This window comes from Mauremys reevesii, linkage group 3, assembly GCF_016161935.1.
Source record: "Mauremys reevesii isolate NIE-2019 linkage group 3, ASM1616193v1, whole genome shotgun sequence".
In the NCBI taxonomy this organism is placed as follows: Eukaryota; Metazoa; Chordata; order Testudines; family Geoemydidae; genus Mauremys; species Mauremys reevesii.
The window spans coordinates 43,533,123-43,548,157 of record NC_052625.1 but is presented as its reverse complement, the minus strand read 5'-3'; the positions used below and the strand labels follow the sequence as shown (position 1 = coordinate 43,548,157).

The window sequence follows — 15,035 nt, the reverse complement described above, 5'->3', positions numbered from 1 at the left end:
ACCACGCACACTCCATGTAGGTAATGCACTATGCACAGTTTGTGCAGATTTTTCATGGAATTTTCCTATTAAGAATAAAATATCTATCAAATACAAGCCCATGGCATTAGCAGTTTTTTCTACACAAGCTTTGTGCATTGCTGTGCTGTTAATTTTACTGTTTTAAAAACCTGCAGCATTTATTCTAGTAATTCGATATCCAGCAGAGCATGTTGCTGAGATAAAACATTATTTTCCTTCTGGTATTGTACAGTAGGCTAAGTTAATGTTATGGAGCTTTTTCTTTTAACTGAGGGTGGAAATGTATGAGAAGAATGCTGTAGTTCTTAAACTCTGCTATAGGTTAAAAAAAATGGGATGACACAATGACGGCAACCAGCCGATAGAAGCTCTAGGACTCTTGCATAGAAACTGATGATCTAATCTCCTTTTAGGTTTTACAGATCTGCCCTAAGGATATGCGAGCAGACATCTGTGTGCATCTGAACCGCAAAGTTTTCAAGGAGCACCCAGCATTCAGACTGGCTAGCGATGGGTGCCTTCGAGCCCTGGCCATGGAATTTCAGACTGTACACTGTGCCCCTGGGGATCTGATCTACCATGCTGGCGAGAGTGTGGACAGCCTTTGCTTTGTGGTTTCAGGGTCTTTGGAAGTAATCCAGGACGATGAAGTTGTTGCTATTTTGGGTATGTCTCATCGTTTATAGTGCGTGTGCATGTGTGCCTACCTAATATAATGCTAATCTTCTGCATTCTATAGCACCGTCCATTAAAGAGTCTCACCGTGCTTTCAAACCATTAATTAATTTAGCCTCACAATGCCCTGGTGAGGCATCTGTGTATTATCACCCCCCTTTAACAGGTTAAGAAACAGAGGCAGAGATGAGATTGTGACTTGTTCAAGGTCGCACAGAAACCTGGTACAGAAGCATAAGAGCATCCTTCCTTCCTACCTCATGTGAGTCTGTGTAAAGGTGCATGCACCTCACCTGTGACTGTTTTCCAAAGTGCTCAGCCCTGGCCTAACTGTGTTCCCATTGAAGTCAAGGGGAGTTTTAATGATGCCTTCAGAGTGAGCAGAGTTAGGTCAGTGCTGAGTGGTTTTGAAAATTGTACCTATAATTGTTTAACTTCAGTTGTTGTTTTTTTTTAAAAAAAGGTTCTGTTTTCAGTGTCTCAATAATAAAATGAATATTTTAAAACTAAAAACAATTCTTGTGGGATGACTCAGGAGACGATTTACAGACAATGCTGTCACACTTAACCAGGTAGGTGTTATAGTAAGCAAATGCTAATGTCATTTATAATCCTTTTTCAAAACAATAGTCTGTCTCCCAAGGTCAAAGTAATCTAAAAATGTAGAGGATTTAAACTAGGAATGGCACTCTAGGTTGGAGGCATTAAAACCATACAAAGAGCTCGCAATGATGTGAACAACACTCTGAAGGAGAAAAGACGGATAATCCAGTAGACGTAGCTAAATCATGAGGTGGCTAGAGCATTGAAAAGGTGATATTTATCCCTTGATTCTGTCTGACCTTTTTGTGAAAACATAGAACCTCACGGTGGCTTAAACCAGTATCTGTCACTCATACCAGCCTTAAAAAAACAAACAAAAACAAAAATCTCACCAACCCAGTAACCTTAATCTCTCAGAACAAATATACCCAACTCGTCTACCAGAAATTTCTACTGACAAAATAAGGCTGCTCCACTGGGCTTAGTTCTCCACTGCGCATGAGTAGAGCTGCATAAGTAGTATGGTTAGCTTAGAGGTCTGGAGAACTTTGCCTGTAATGTTTTACACTCATTTTTGCACATGTGTATGTGAGTAAAGATAGAGCAAGGCAGTGAAGTAATCAGGTCTATTTTGTTCTATAGCAAGTGTATGTGTGTGTAAAATACATGTAATAGTTTAATCCTGTAAGATACTGATCAGTGTCCGCTACTCCTGAAGTCACACATCCAGGCATACACTTATTCCATTTTCACATGCTGACTCCAGTAATTAATATGGCTAATGTGAAACAATGTCTTAAGTTGAAGTATCAGTTGTATCCCATTACCCTATTTCCCACCTACTATATTCATCAGAAGAACGCAGAATATCTACTACTGTGTTTAATTAATTTAAACGGAAAGGAATTGAAATAGGCCATTTTTAAAAATATAAACAAATTCCTTCATGTTAGCATCACCATCTACCCTTGTTTAATTTTCACAACTATTTTTAAAAGAAGTCAGCATAAATTCCTGAAGAAATTAATGTTAAGGAAACCCAAGGTCCCAATGCATTGAGAGCTGATGTTGTCATCAATAAAAGATTATGGATAAATAAATAAGGCCACTCACTCAGTGCCTGAATGAATAGAAATATTATTTTGTATTATCACTATTCTCATGGGACAATAAATAGATTGATTCCCTTGATATTCTCCTCATCCTCCCCCCCCCTTTTTTAAAATAAAACTTGCAAGCAGAAGCAGCTCCAATGGCAGTTTGAGTGGACCCTGTGTTTTACTTGTGAGACTAATAGATTAATGCAAAAGTCAGGAGATTTGGGTTCTGTTTGTGGCTCTGCCAGGACTAGCTGTGGGAATTGGACAAGTTGCATAGGGGCAAATTTTCTGTGTGGTTTCCAACCTGAGGAATTTCCCTCCCCCAAAATTCAGGGTGTGGCGCCTTCCATGGAGGCTACTCCAGCCCAATGGTTGGAGTGGGTTCTGCAGACTGTTTAAACTCCCATTCTCTTGTGTCAGGTTGGAATAGCAAGTTCTCTGGCCCTGCCCCACTTACCCTGCACCGTAGCATCCAGTGGTCTCTCCAAAAGCTGAGCTCTGCACAGCAGAGGGGATATGCACACTCCTATGCAGTCTTGGCACTTTCCCTTCCTCCAACACAGAAAAACCTCACCAGTTCCATCATCAAGAGTGCCTCCAAAGAGGTAGGGATAGGGTTTCCCCTTTAACATAACTTCACTGTAGTTTTCTTATCTGTAAAATGGGGATACTTTTTTCTACTCCACAGGACTTATAAAAGTGCTTTGACACATTTAGATGGAAGGCACTACAGAGGGGCCAAGTGTTATTTATTTAAATCTAGTCCATTTCAAAAGTATATTTTGCATATAAATTGTTCCTTGGCCTGACCCTGCATACCTCCCAATTTGTGGGTGTTGGGCCTGCATAAGGAATACAGGTTCTGGTGCTATAAGTGTATAAAAAAGCACCACCATTTTTTTTCAACTAACTTGTATAAGTCATGTACAATTGTTCTGTTATCTGAAATTAAAGGTGGCTTGTCAGTTCTTAACCTCGGCTGAAAAGGAAGGGGTTATGGCATGGCATACATCCAATTAACATTGCAGGTAGAATTTCTCAAAAACAGGCTTTCACCATTGATTCAAAGACCTAATTCTGTACCAGGCAGGAATACACCACCAATGAAGAGTGTGGCCTAAATTCTGTCTGATGGCCTCTTTTCATACTAGTCCACATAAGTTATTCAAATGGACCAGATACATCTGAAGCAGGCCCAGGAAGATAGCTTTCTAATAACATTCAGGAACACTTTTGAATCACCCTCTTCTGGATAGAATATACTGATGAGTCTGTTCAGGCATTGTTCCATCCCAACCAATCAATTGAATTATGAGTGGGTTCTTTTTTAAAGATATCCTAAATATAAATGTACATTGTAAACAGTAAAAGGCCCCATTCCTGTGAAAATTTATCTGCTTATTTAATTTTACACATGCGGTGTAGTGCATTGGAAGTTAACCCAGAAGAATTAAACACATGTAAACCTTTTGCAGGATTGGGGCTTCCCACTGCTTACTACATGTTGAGTGACTTATGAGGCCATTAAGACTGTCGCTAGAGCTGAGTGAATAACACAAAAAGTTTTCCTCAAACAATCATTCAGACTTAAATACAAATATGCTCAAGTTCTGTTTGCTCCCCTTATACATTTGCTTCCCATGAACATTCATGCAACACATATAACCAGCAATAGTACTCACTGAGTAGGAAAAAAACCTATTCTGAATTGCATGAGAAACATGATTGTTGATGTATTGTTGAGCCAGAAAGCAGACGTGATTTGTCACTAATCATAACTAAACAACACAGCTTGAATTTTAAATATCAAGCATCGAATAGGAGCCCACAGAATACATGAAATTTGTGAAAATTTGTAGGATAATTTTGACTAACGAACACATTGGGGGGAATTATAATCTCCTCAATTATTCCAGGAACAATAAAAAAAAGAGAGAAATTAATAAAACAGGCATTGCAATTAGGAATATATGCTGCGTCTTCCGTTGCAATAAGTTGCATCTCTAAATTACTCTTCTAAAGATTTGAACCAATTTAGAGCCAACATTTTCTAGTACTGAAATTATTTACCCTCAAAGGACAGCATGTTAAAAGTATGCTGCAGTTCGCTGGTGTTTGGAATACTCTGTGTACTCTTCCATAATATCAGTATTGTGTGTGTGTGTGTGTGTGTGTGTGTGTATATATCTATCTATCTATAGATAGATAGATATAAGTCTACCTAGTATCCAAATAAAAAGTCTGGTTTCAGTTCAAACTCATCTTCTCAGAATAAGTGATTGACTTTGACTTCAAAATGGAGTGACGCACAGACTGCCGTAAAAGAAAATTACATACAAGGCAGAAGAGAAGAATCAGGCATTTTCTGTGGCCATCTAATTAATACACGTTCCTTGGTAATTAGCAGGGGAGGGAAAGGCAGATAAAGAGCATGGTCAAACCATTGATGTATTTTACAGGATTCATGGTTTGTTGTGATGGAAATTTTTGTTGCTATTGTCTGATTTTTGTATCTTATTTCTTTAACACTGTAGAAACTTTGCTTTAGTAGCATTCATATAGTACAATAATTGTGTGACACTTCACAGAAATACAGGACAAGAAGTTCCCTGGAACAGGGAGCTTACCATAAACTCACGTATTGTTATTTGTTATCTATGTGGGAGCTAGGGAAAGGGGAGAGACAGCAAGGAAGGCTGTTGTTTGTATAAAGATTATTTTGTATGTTTAAAGTTTTTTTTAAATGGGAAGGTGTGAGACCAAGGGTATATAGATAAGGTAAGCATGGAGATTAGTTGGAGGGAAGCTATCCAGGTAACATTTGCAAATAATATTAGACAACTTTTTCAACCCTTAGGTCCTCTGATCTACTTAAGGATCTTCTTTTGGGTAGGAGTACAATTTGAAGCTAAATTATGTCTTTGGATACATGAATAAAAGAGCCATAGACAGTCAAGCATATGCTCCCTTGAAATCAGAGGACAGAGTTTGGCCAATCATATTTTGAGGTTTTCTGCATTTTCTCTCTGGGTCTCAAACAAATACTTTGTTAGGTTTTCCACAGCTTTCTGTTCCTTCCACTCACACCATTACTTAGTGCTATAGGTGTACTCAGTACTTTTACAGTAGGCAGAAAGTGCAAGACAAATAACAGAATCCCTGCCTTAAGAAGTATTATAGGTGGCACAGGTAGCCTGACATCCCATTATCAGATCCTGTTTCCAGTTGCAACTTTGCTAAACTTTAGCCTTTTGGGCTGAAATTTTCAGTGCTGGGTATTTGTCTTAGGCTGAATCTCTTTGGAAATTTTTCAGCAAAAATGGTTCAGCTGTTTCTCAGAACAAGGTTAGAGGAAAATACATTGTTTTGCCCATGTAACAAAATTCTCACAGATGTTTCGTTAAGGAGCTCTAGAGCCTCAGTGCTATGGAGCCAGGGACATGACATTTGGCAGGGGGCTAGCCATCAAGTCAGGGATATGTCTTTTGCCCTCCCCATTAAAATCTGCCCGTATTTGGCTCAGATGCAAGCCTTTGAAAAAATCACTGTTTGAATATGCACAGTGGAGACTTGTTAGAGTTTGGCAGCTAAATTCTCTGAAGATTCCATCAGTATTGAGCATGCTCCGGGCTGGGACTGAGCATGACTTTCCCTGCACTGTGGGGAAAAAATAGTATTTAATTACATAATCACATACTATGTCATAATGCATACTCACAAGGGGGCCAAATTAAGGTGCAAAGGCAACCTGGATTCTGGCATTTCCTAACTTTTGAGTGCTTGACTTTGCAACCTTAACATTCTTTTAATGTAGTTTCTGTGTGTAATACAGTTTAAAGACAGACAGGTGTACAGTGCAGTCAAACAGTATGGCTCAGTAATATCCGGGGAGCCACAGAGTGTTGTGCAGTCATTGTATCTGGAATATTTTATGGAAAGGGTGGGTTTGATGGAGGATTTTGAAGGAAGAGAAAAGGCTTGGCATATGTTAACTGGGAGGATGCTCCATGCTTAGGCATTGGCATGAGACAAGGTTTGGAGTTGTAAATAGAGGAAGGAGAAAAAGGGTATGTGTACACTTGGAGCTGGCAGTATGATGCCCAGCTCTCTTTGAGCTAGCGTGCTAAAAATAGCAGGGTAGCCATAGTGGTACCAGCAGTGGCAAGCGGCGGGATGAGCTAGCTGCCCTGAGTGCAAACCTAGCTATTGGCACATACTTGAGTGGCTAGCCCGAGCTGCTGCCCATGTTACTGTGGCTACACTACCCTAGCACAAGGAGAAGTAGTGTGAGCATGTCTCCTCAAGCTGGGAATCATGCTCTCCCCAGCTGAAGAGTAGACATACTCAAAGGAAGCCAGAAGGCATGAGGCTGGGTGGACTGGATAGTCACTGTTAAGAAACACACAACCACATTCTGCTGTATATATACCTCTCTTCTTCATCATCTGCCTCTTCATATCTCCTTCCTGTTGCCATACGATAGTGGTCCCCAACCTTTTTGTCTGGCGGGCGCCAGACGAAGGACCATGGCGGCGGTGGAGCACTCGCCGAAATGCCGCCGAATTTCTGCGGCATTTCTGTGGTGACGCCTCTCGATGATGTCACTTGTTGGCGGCAAGTGATGTCATCAAGAGGCGTCGCCGCCAAAACGCCGCAGAAATTCGGCAGCATTTCAGCGGATGCTCCACCGCCGGCCAGGAGATGGGCGCATTTAGATGCCCTCGCGGGCACCATGGTACCCACGGGCACCGTGTTGGGGACCCCTGCCATACGAGATGACAAAACTGGTGTTCTCTCTCCAGATGTAGTCTAGATAGTTTCTGTTTTTTATAGAAATCCACATAGGAACAAAATTACATGTTGTTTATAAATAACTTCTATAAATAGACTAGTGATCAATAGAATGCTTTCTTATAAAAGCCGATAAATAGCGTTCAACTCAAAGGCAGTGGCCCCTAAGCAGGAATATTTTTGCCCCTTCCCCACAACTCATACTAAAAAAAGCCAATAGAGGGCCACCTTGAGCTGCTTGGGGCTCTAAGCAATTGCTTAGTCTCCTTATGCCTAACGCTAGCTCTGGTTCAGCCTCTACAGTGATGGGATACATAAATACCTAGACAAGAGAGTGATCAAGAATGCTCGCTCTCTCTTTTAGTAGTAAATAATAATAAACAATGTAGTTTAAATCTGACCCATTTGACATGAAAACGGGTCTACCAGGGGAAACCCAACTTGCTGGAAAATTTGAAGGAAGGAAGCAAGCAAAACTGTCCAAGCGAAAGCTGCTACTTGTACTGGACCCGATCTCTTATGTTCAAAGATTGTGTTGTGGATTGGGGTAATATGGCCCAAGGGATCAGCAGGACCTTGTGTATATCTTGGAGTTGACCAGGGATAGGAAGCAGCCTTGCGGCATGGGGCCTGAGAAATTGGTCTGGTGGAGACTTATTTTAACCTGAGATCACTGATTCTTGTTTACTAAACTGAACACCTTTTTTTTTTAACCTGAGAAGGCCGTGGAGAATAGTAGAAGTGTCCTGTCTTTGCTCAACCAAAGCTGTAAGCAATGACTGGATGCAGAGGATACACTAAATGTGATAAGGCCATAACTGTCCTTGATGTTAATGACTACGGCCAACATTTCCCAAATTGGATGCATAAAATGAATAAAATGGGTCTAATTTTCAAAACATTCCCAGTTCTCATTGAAGTCCATTAGAGTTGTGGGTGATTTGAAAATCAGGCTGTTTTTCTTTTTAAGTGCTTAAATATGGAGTAAGGTGCCTAACTTTAAGCACTCACTTTTTGGAAATGTTGGACCTCCTTTTCAAACGAGGGCAGGTAAGCTGAGCCCCCCACCAAATATGTGCAGGAAACAATGGGCGTTTGCTTATGCCAATAGGGGAGCTATTAATAAATACCTGTTTGTGCATCCAGCTATCTGATTCTGTGCACAGAGTCCAGGTTTGTCCATGTGTGGGGGCAGTTTAGGTGCCCAACTGATCATTTGATCCCAAGAGTCACTGTCTCAGCTCCACTACATTTATCATGTTCTCACATTCCGTGTTTGAGCTAAAATATGTTACTCTTGTGTGCAGATTGTTTGTCTTAGCAAAAGGCACTAATGGCTAAGCCCTCAATCTGTAGGGCAACAGTGGCATTAAAATACTACAGCAATGGGGGCCATACTGGTGGAATCCCCATTGCGATTGATGAGTTAATGGGAATTGAGTGCCTGGCCTCGAGTGTGGAAGTGTATAGCTCTACAAATAGACTTTGTTTCCCCAGAAAGGAGTTGTCTACAGCATTTCTTAGCTTTCACATAGGAATGTATAATGGTTTTGCTCTTCTTTACTATTGGCTACTATAGAGGATTTTAGTTCAATGGGCAGGTTTGGTGCTTTTTGCATTATCTGTGCATGCTGACCTAAAAACAAATATGAGTTAGGATATGAATTGTTTGCATTCCCTGAAAAGACCAGGAAATGATGAAGCTTCGTGGCAGAGTCATTAATGCAACCTCATAATTCAGTACGACAACATGCATTTTCCTTTGTGTGTTTTCTTCTTACTCAGTTCCTGGCAAGTTTGTTCAAAATGTGCCACTGTAAAGACACATTTTAGAACACTTACATTTTTTGTGGAGCTGTAGGGGCTGGAACATATTTGCTGACTCATGTAATTGGCAGGTGCTTGAGAAATAGTGTAAAAATATTATTGAAACACCATGCGTACATTACTGCTTAAATACATTTAATTTGAGAGTATCTGTTGTAAACAAGAAAACAGGAGGCAAGATATTAATTTTTCCTCAGTTATTCAGCCTGTGTCCTCAGATCCCTGAGAGGGATTCACCCTAAGAAGTGCAAGTGAAGTTCCCATTGCTTCCTTCCCCCAAGTTTAGCTGGCAGGGAATAGCTTGGACCGCAGGGGGAGGCCCCTATAGGCTTTGTGTTGAGTGACTGCATCACATATTAAGCTGGGGGTCGGGGGGAGAAGCTGTTGCCCCGCTTGCTGGAGGAAGGTGTGTAACTCTTACACTATGGGATTACTCCGATTTTACAGAATTCGATTTTTGGAAACAGATTGTATAAAGTCAAATGCACGTGGCCACACTAAGCACATTAATTCGGCGGTGTACGTCCATTGTACCGAGGCTAATGTCGACTTCCGGAGCGTTGCACTGTGGGTAGCTATCCCATAGTTCCCACAGTCTCCCCCACCCATTGGAATTCTGGGTTGAGATCGCAATGCCTGATGGGGCAAAAAACATTGTCTCGGGTGATTCTGGGTACATGTTGTCAGGCACCCCCTCCCTCCCTCCGTGAAAGCAACGGCAGACAACCATTTCTCACCTTTTTTCCTGGGTTACCTGTGCAGATGCCATACCATGGCAAGCATGGAGCCCGCTCAGCTCAATGCAGCAGTCATGAACATTCTAAACACCTCATGCATTATCGTGCAGTTTATGCTGAACCAGAACCTGCAAAACCAGATGAGGAGGAGGCGGCAGTGCAGCGACGAGAGTGATGAGGAAATGGACACAGAATTCTCTCAAACCACGGGCCCTGGAGTTTTGGAGATCATGGTGTTAATGGGGCAGGTTCATGCCGTGGAATGCTGATTCTGGTCCCGGAAACAAGCACAGACTGGTGGGACCGCATAATGTTGCAGGTGTGGGATGATTCCCAGTGGCTGCGAAACTTTCTCATGCGTAGGGCCACTTTCATGGAACTTTGTGACTTGCTTTCCCTTGCCCTGAAGCGCCAAATACCAAGATGAGAGCAGCCCTCACAGTTGAGAAGCGAGTGGCGATAGCCCTGTGGAAGCTTGCAACGCCAGACAGCTACCGGTCAGTTGGGAATCAATTTGGAGTGGGCAAATCTACCGTGGGGGCTGCTGTGATGCAAGTAGCCAAAGCAATCACTGAGCTGCTGTTACCAAAGGTAGTGACTCTGGGACATGTGCAGGTCATATTGGATGGCTTTGCTGCAATGGGATTCCCTAACTGTGGGGGGGCGATAGATGGAACCCATATCCCTATCTTGGCACCGGAGCACCAGGGCAGCCAGTACATAAACCGCAAGGGGTACTTTTCAATGGTGCTGCAAGCACTGGTGGATCACAAGGGACATTTCACCAACATCAACGTGGGATGGCTGGGAAGGGTTCATGACGCTCGCGTCTTCAGGAACACTAATCTGTTTAAGCAGCTGCAGCAAGGGATTTACTTCCCAGACCAGAAAATAACCATTGGGGATGTTGAAATGCCTGTAGTTATCCTTGGGGACCCAGCCTACCCCTTGATGCCATGGCTCATGAAGTCATGCACAGGCAGCCTGGACAGTAGTCAGGAGCTGTTCAACTATAGGCTGAGCAAGTGCAGAATGGTGGTAGAATGTGCATTTGGACATTTAAAGGCGCGCTGGTGCACGTTACTGACTCACTCAGACCTCAGCCAAACCAATATACCCATTGTTATTGCTGCTTGCTGTGTGCTCCACAATCTCTGTGAGAGTCAGGGGGAGACATTTATGGCAGGGTGGGAGGTTGAGGCAAATCAGCTGGCCGCTGATTACGGGCAGCCAGACACCAGGGTGATTAGAAGAGCACACCAGGAAGCACTGCGCATTAGAGAAGCTTTGAAAACCAGGCTATGGTGTGAGAGTCCTGTTTGTTTCTCCTTGATGAAAACCTGCCCCCTTGATTGACTCGTTCCCTGTAAGCCACCCACCTTCCCCCTTTCGATCACAGCTTGCTTTAAAAGGAAATAAAGTCACTATCATTTAAAAATCATGTATTCTTTATTAATTGATTATAAAAATAGGGAAAGAACTGACAAGGTAGCCGATGTGGGAGGAGGGAAGGAAAAGGCCACTTCAAAACTTGTTGAATGACAGCCTTTTGCTTGGGCTGTCCATTGGGGTGGAGTGGGTGGGTGCACGGAGCTTCCCCCCCCACGTTCTTACACGTCTGGGTGAGGATGCTATGGAACTTGGGGAGGTGGGAGGGTGTTTATACAGGGGCTGCAGCGGCACTCTGTGATCCTGCTGTCATTCCTGAAGCTCCACCAGATGCTGGAGCATGTCCGTTTGATCCCACAGTAGCTCCAGCGTTGCATCCTGCGTCCTCTGATCTTCCTGCTGCCACCTCTCATCTTGAGCGTCCCTCCTGTCCTCACGTTCGTTGGCCACTTTCCTGTACTGTGATACTGTGTCCTTCCACTCATTCAAATGAGCTCTTTCACTGCGGGTCGATTGCATGATTTCAGAGAACATTTAATCTTGCGTGCATTTTTTTCGCCTCCTTATCTGAGATAGCCTTTGGGACAGAGGAGGGAGGCTTGAAAATTTTGCAGCTGCGGGAGGGAAAAAAGGGAGAGAAGTATTTAGAAAGATACATTTTACAGAACTATGAGTATACTCTTTCATGGTGAACAACACTATTCACATTACATAGCACATGTGATTTTGGTACAAGGTTGCATTTTGCATCTTAATATTGAGTGCCTGCGGCTTTGGTGCTAGAGATCACAGATGCAGGGCCGGGCAACAGAATTCGGCTTGCATGCGTCCATATTGTCTTTTGGCTTCTGCAACCTTCATAAAAGCAGCGCCCTCCTTTCCCATACCAAGGAAAGCCTGTTGAGTGCTGCGGTTTTTGTGTTAACTTGCAGCAGCAGAAACCAAACTAACCCCTGCCCCCATCCAATTCTCTGGGATGATCCCTTTGCCCCTCCCCCCACTGCGTGGCTGGTATCAGGGAAGATCCCTCCTAGCCAAACGTGAACAGCTCAGCGCCAATGCTCCTCCCCCCACACCACTTGGCTAACTGCAGGGAAGGATTTCTTTTCAGCCACAGGCAAATGTCCCCGTAGGGACAGCCACCTCTGTCCCCTTAATTAAATTCCTGTATTTCAACCAGGTTACCATGAACGATATCACTCTCCTGAGGATAACACAGTGAGATAAAGAAGGGATGTTGCTTGAATGCCAGCAAACACTGGGATCATACACTGCTAGGCTTTGTCATGCAATAATACCAGATTACTTGCTACTAGCATGGTGTGGTAAAGTGTCCTACCATGGAGGATGGAATAAGGCTGGACTGCCCAGAAACCTTCTGCAAAGGCTTTTGGAGTACCTCCAGGAGAGCTTCATGGTGATGTCCCTGGAGGATTTCCGCTCCATCCCCGGACACGTTAACAGACTTTTCCAGTAGCTGTACTGGCTGTGAATGGATCCCAAGTCCTCAGGGCAAATTAATAATTAAAAACATTTGATTTTAAACCATGTTTTATATTTACAAAGGTACACTCACCAGAGGTCCTTTCTATGGCTTCATGGTCTGGGATAATGCCTTGGGAGGATTGGGAGGCTACTTCAGTCAGTCTGAGAAAAAGATCCTGGCTGTTGGGGAGAACTGTGTGCTCTCCGGAAGCAGCTCCTCCTCGTCCACATCATTATCATCTTCCCCGTCCGCAAAATCCTCAGGCATGGCTGAGATTACCTCGGAATCCACGGTCAGGGGTGGGGTAGTGGTGACGGACCCCCCTAGAATTGCATGCAGCTCAGCATAGAAGCAGCATGTCTGTGGCTCTGCACCGGACCATCCGTTTGCTTCTTTGGTTTTCTGGTAGGCTTGTCTGAGCTCCTTAATTTTCACGCAGCACTGTAGTGAGTACCTATTGTGGCCTCTCTCCATCATGGCCTTGGAGACTTTTTCAAATGGTTTGGCATTCCATCTTTTGGAACGTAGTTCTGCTAGCACGGAATAGTCTCCCCATATAGCGATCAGATCCAGTACCTCCCATACAGTCCATGCTGGTGCTCTTTTTAGATTCTCAGACTGCATGGTCACCTGTGCTCTCCACGCTGGGCAAACAGGAAATGAAATTCAAAAGTTTGCAGGGCTTTCCTGTCTACCTGGCCAGTGCATCCGAGTTCAGATTTCTGTCCAGAGCGGCCACAATGGTGCACTGTGGGATAGCTCCCAAAGGCCAATACCGTCGAATTGCGTCCATACTAACCCTAATTCGAACCAGCAATGTTGATTTCAGCGCTACTCCCCTCGTCGGAAATCAATTTTAAGAGCCCTTTATGTCGAAGTAAATGGCTTTGTTGTGTGGACGGGTGCAGGGTTAATTCGATTTAGCGCTGCTAGATTCGACCTAAATGCGTAGTGTAGACCAGGCCTAAGAGATAGAGAGGCATGGAGTGAGTTTGCAGTAGCTGTGAAGTAGATCAGTGTGATGATTGGAGAGAGTCCAGCGGAGGGCAACAAAAATGATTAGGGGGCTGGAGCACATGACTTATGAGGAGAGGCTGAGGGAACTGGGATTGTTTAGCCTGCAGAAGAGAAGAATGAGGGGGAATTTGATAGCTGCTTTCAACTACCTGAAAGGGGGTTCCAAAGAGGATGGATCTAGACTGTTCTCAGTGGTAGAAGATGACAGAACAAGGAGTAATGGTCTCAAGTTGCAGAGAGGGAGGTTTAGGTTGGACATTGGAAAAACTTTTTCACTAGTAGGGTGGTGAAGAACTGGAATGGGTTCCCTAGGGAGGTGGTGGAATCTCCTTCCTTAGAGGGTTTTAAGGTCAGGCTTGACAAAGCCCTGGCTGGGATGATTTAGTTGGGTTTGGTCCTGCTTTGAGCAGGGGGTTGGACTAGATGACCTCCTGAGGTTCCTTCCAACCCTGAGATTCTATGATTCTATGATGCTCGAATCACAGGAGGGAGGAGCCGGACTTCTGTCACCCTGAAAGAGGTGTAATTTTGATTCAGCCAGAGGGCTAAATGAATGCATTGAAGAGGGGAACTGAGTCAGTGGCCACATATTCATGAAGAGGAGGCAAGCCACTGCTACAGCACCTCACACTTTGACAATGGAAAAATCACAATATAGATCCACGTGTGATTATTAGTACTGCTCTCAGAGCTGACAGAACATAACATAATGGAAAAAATTGTCAGAATGATTTTGCATATAACCCAAGATGAGTTTGACATTCTGTCTATGGAGTTTGTAAATGGATATTGAGTGTGAATTTGTAATCCAAGTATGGCTGCTTTAATTTATTTATCACCACTGGGGTTCTGTGTGTCTCAGATGTACATTTATTTACTTTATTTAAGATAACCTGTTGGATGGCAGAAAAGTGCTGTTTGCATGTCCCCAGAATACAAGTTTTTATTATTTATAAAGCTATAACTCTGAGGAGGAGACTACACTCTCTCTCTCTCTCTCTCTCTCAAAATACCATGTGAGCTCGATGTGTCACATTCTGTGTCAGAAGAACATTAAATGGTCCGTTTACTTTGGGTGGAGAAATTCCTGCTGATTTAATTTTATCTAATTGCAATCTTAAAGGACACAAACAGAATTGTTCTTATAATGTTCCTTTGAAATTGCTTTAGTTTTCTCATTTAGCCATAAGCGGTTGTTCAGCTGTAGGCACAGAAGGCTAGATTCTGATCGCAGCAGGACAGATTCCTCTCCTGGCAAGGGTGGGCGTGTGGGTAAATCACACCCTTTTACACTTAAAGGAGTGGCTATACCAGAGGGATAATCTACCTTGGGGAAGGGGAAGTGGAAATGCAGGATTTCCATCCAGGAAGGCAACTGTAAAATCTGTCTGGCGGCCCACAAGCAGTGTCTCCCATCTTGCATGTCATGTGGAAGTCGCATCTTCCAAC

The 15,035-nt window shown here is 43.4% G+C and overlaps 1 protein-coding gene across 11 annotated transcripts in view; it reads left to right on the top strand.

Moving 5' to 3' along the window:
- KCNH1 (potassium voltage-gated channel subfamily H member 1) overlaps positions 1–15,035 on the top strand; it is a 347,125-nt gene that overhangs the window by 190,498 nt on the left and 141,592 nt on the right. For all 11 annotated transcript variants that reach the window (XM_039531620.1, XM_039531621.1, XM_039531617.1 and 8 more), the window contains one exon: positions 435–687. In XM_039531620.1, coding sequence (XP_039387554.1) covers positions 435–687 — 253 coding nt within the window. The remainder of the gene's footprint in view (positions 1–434; positions 688–15,035) is intronic.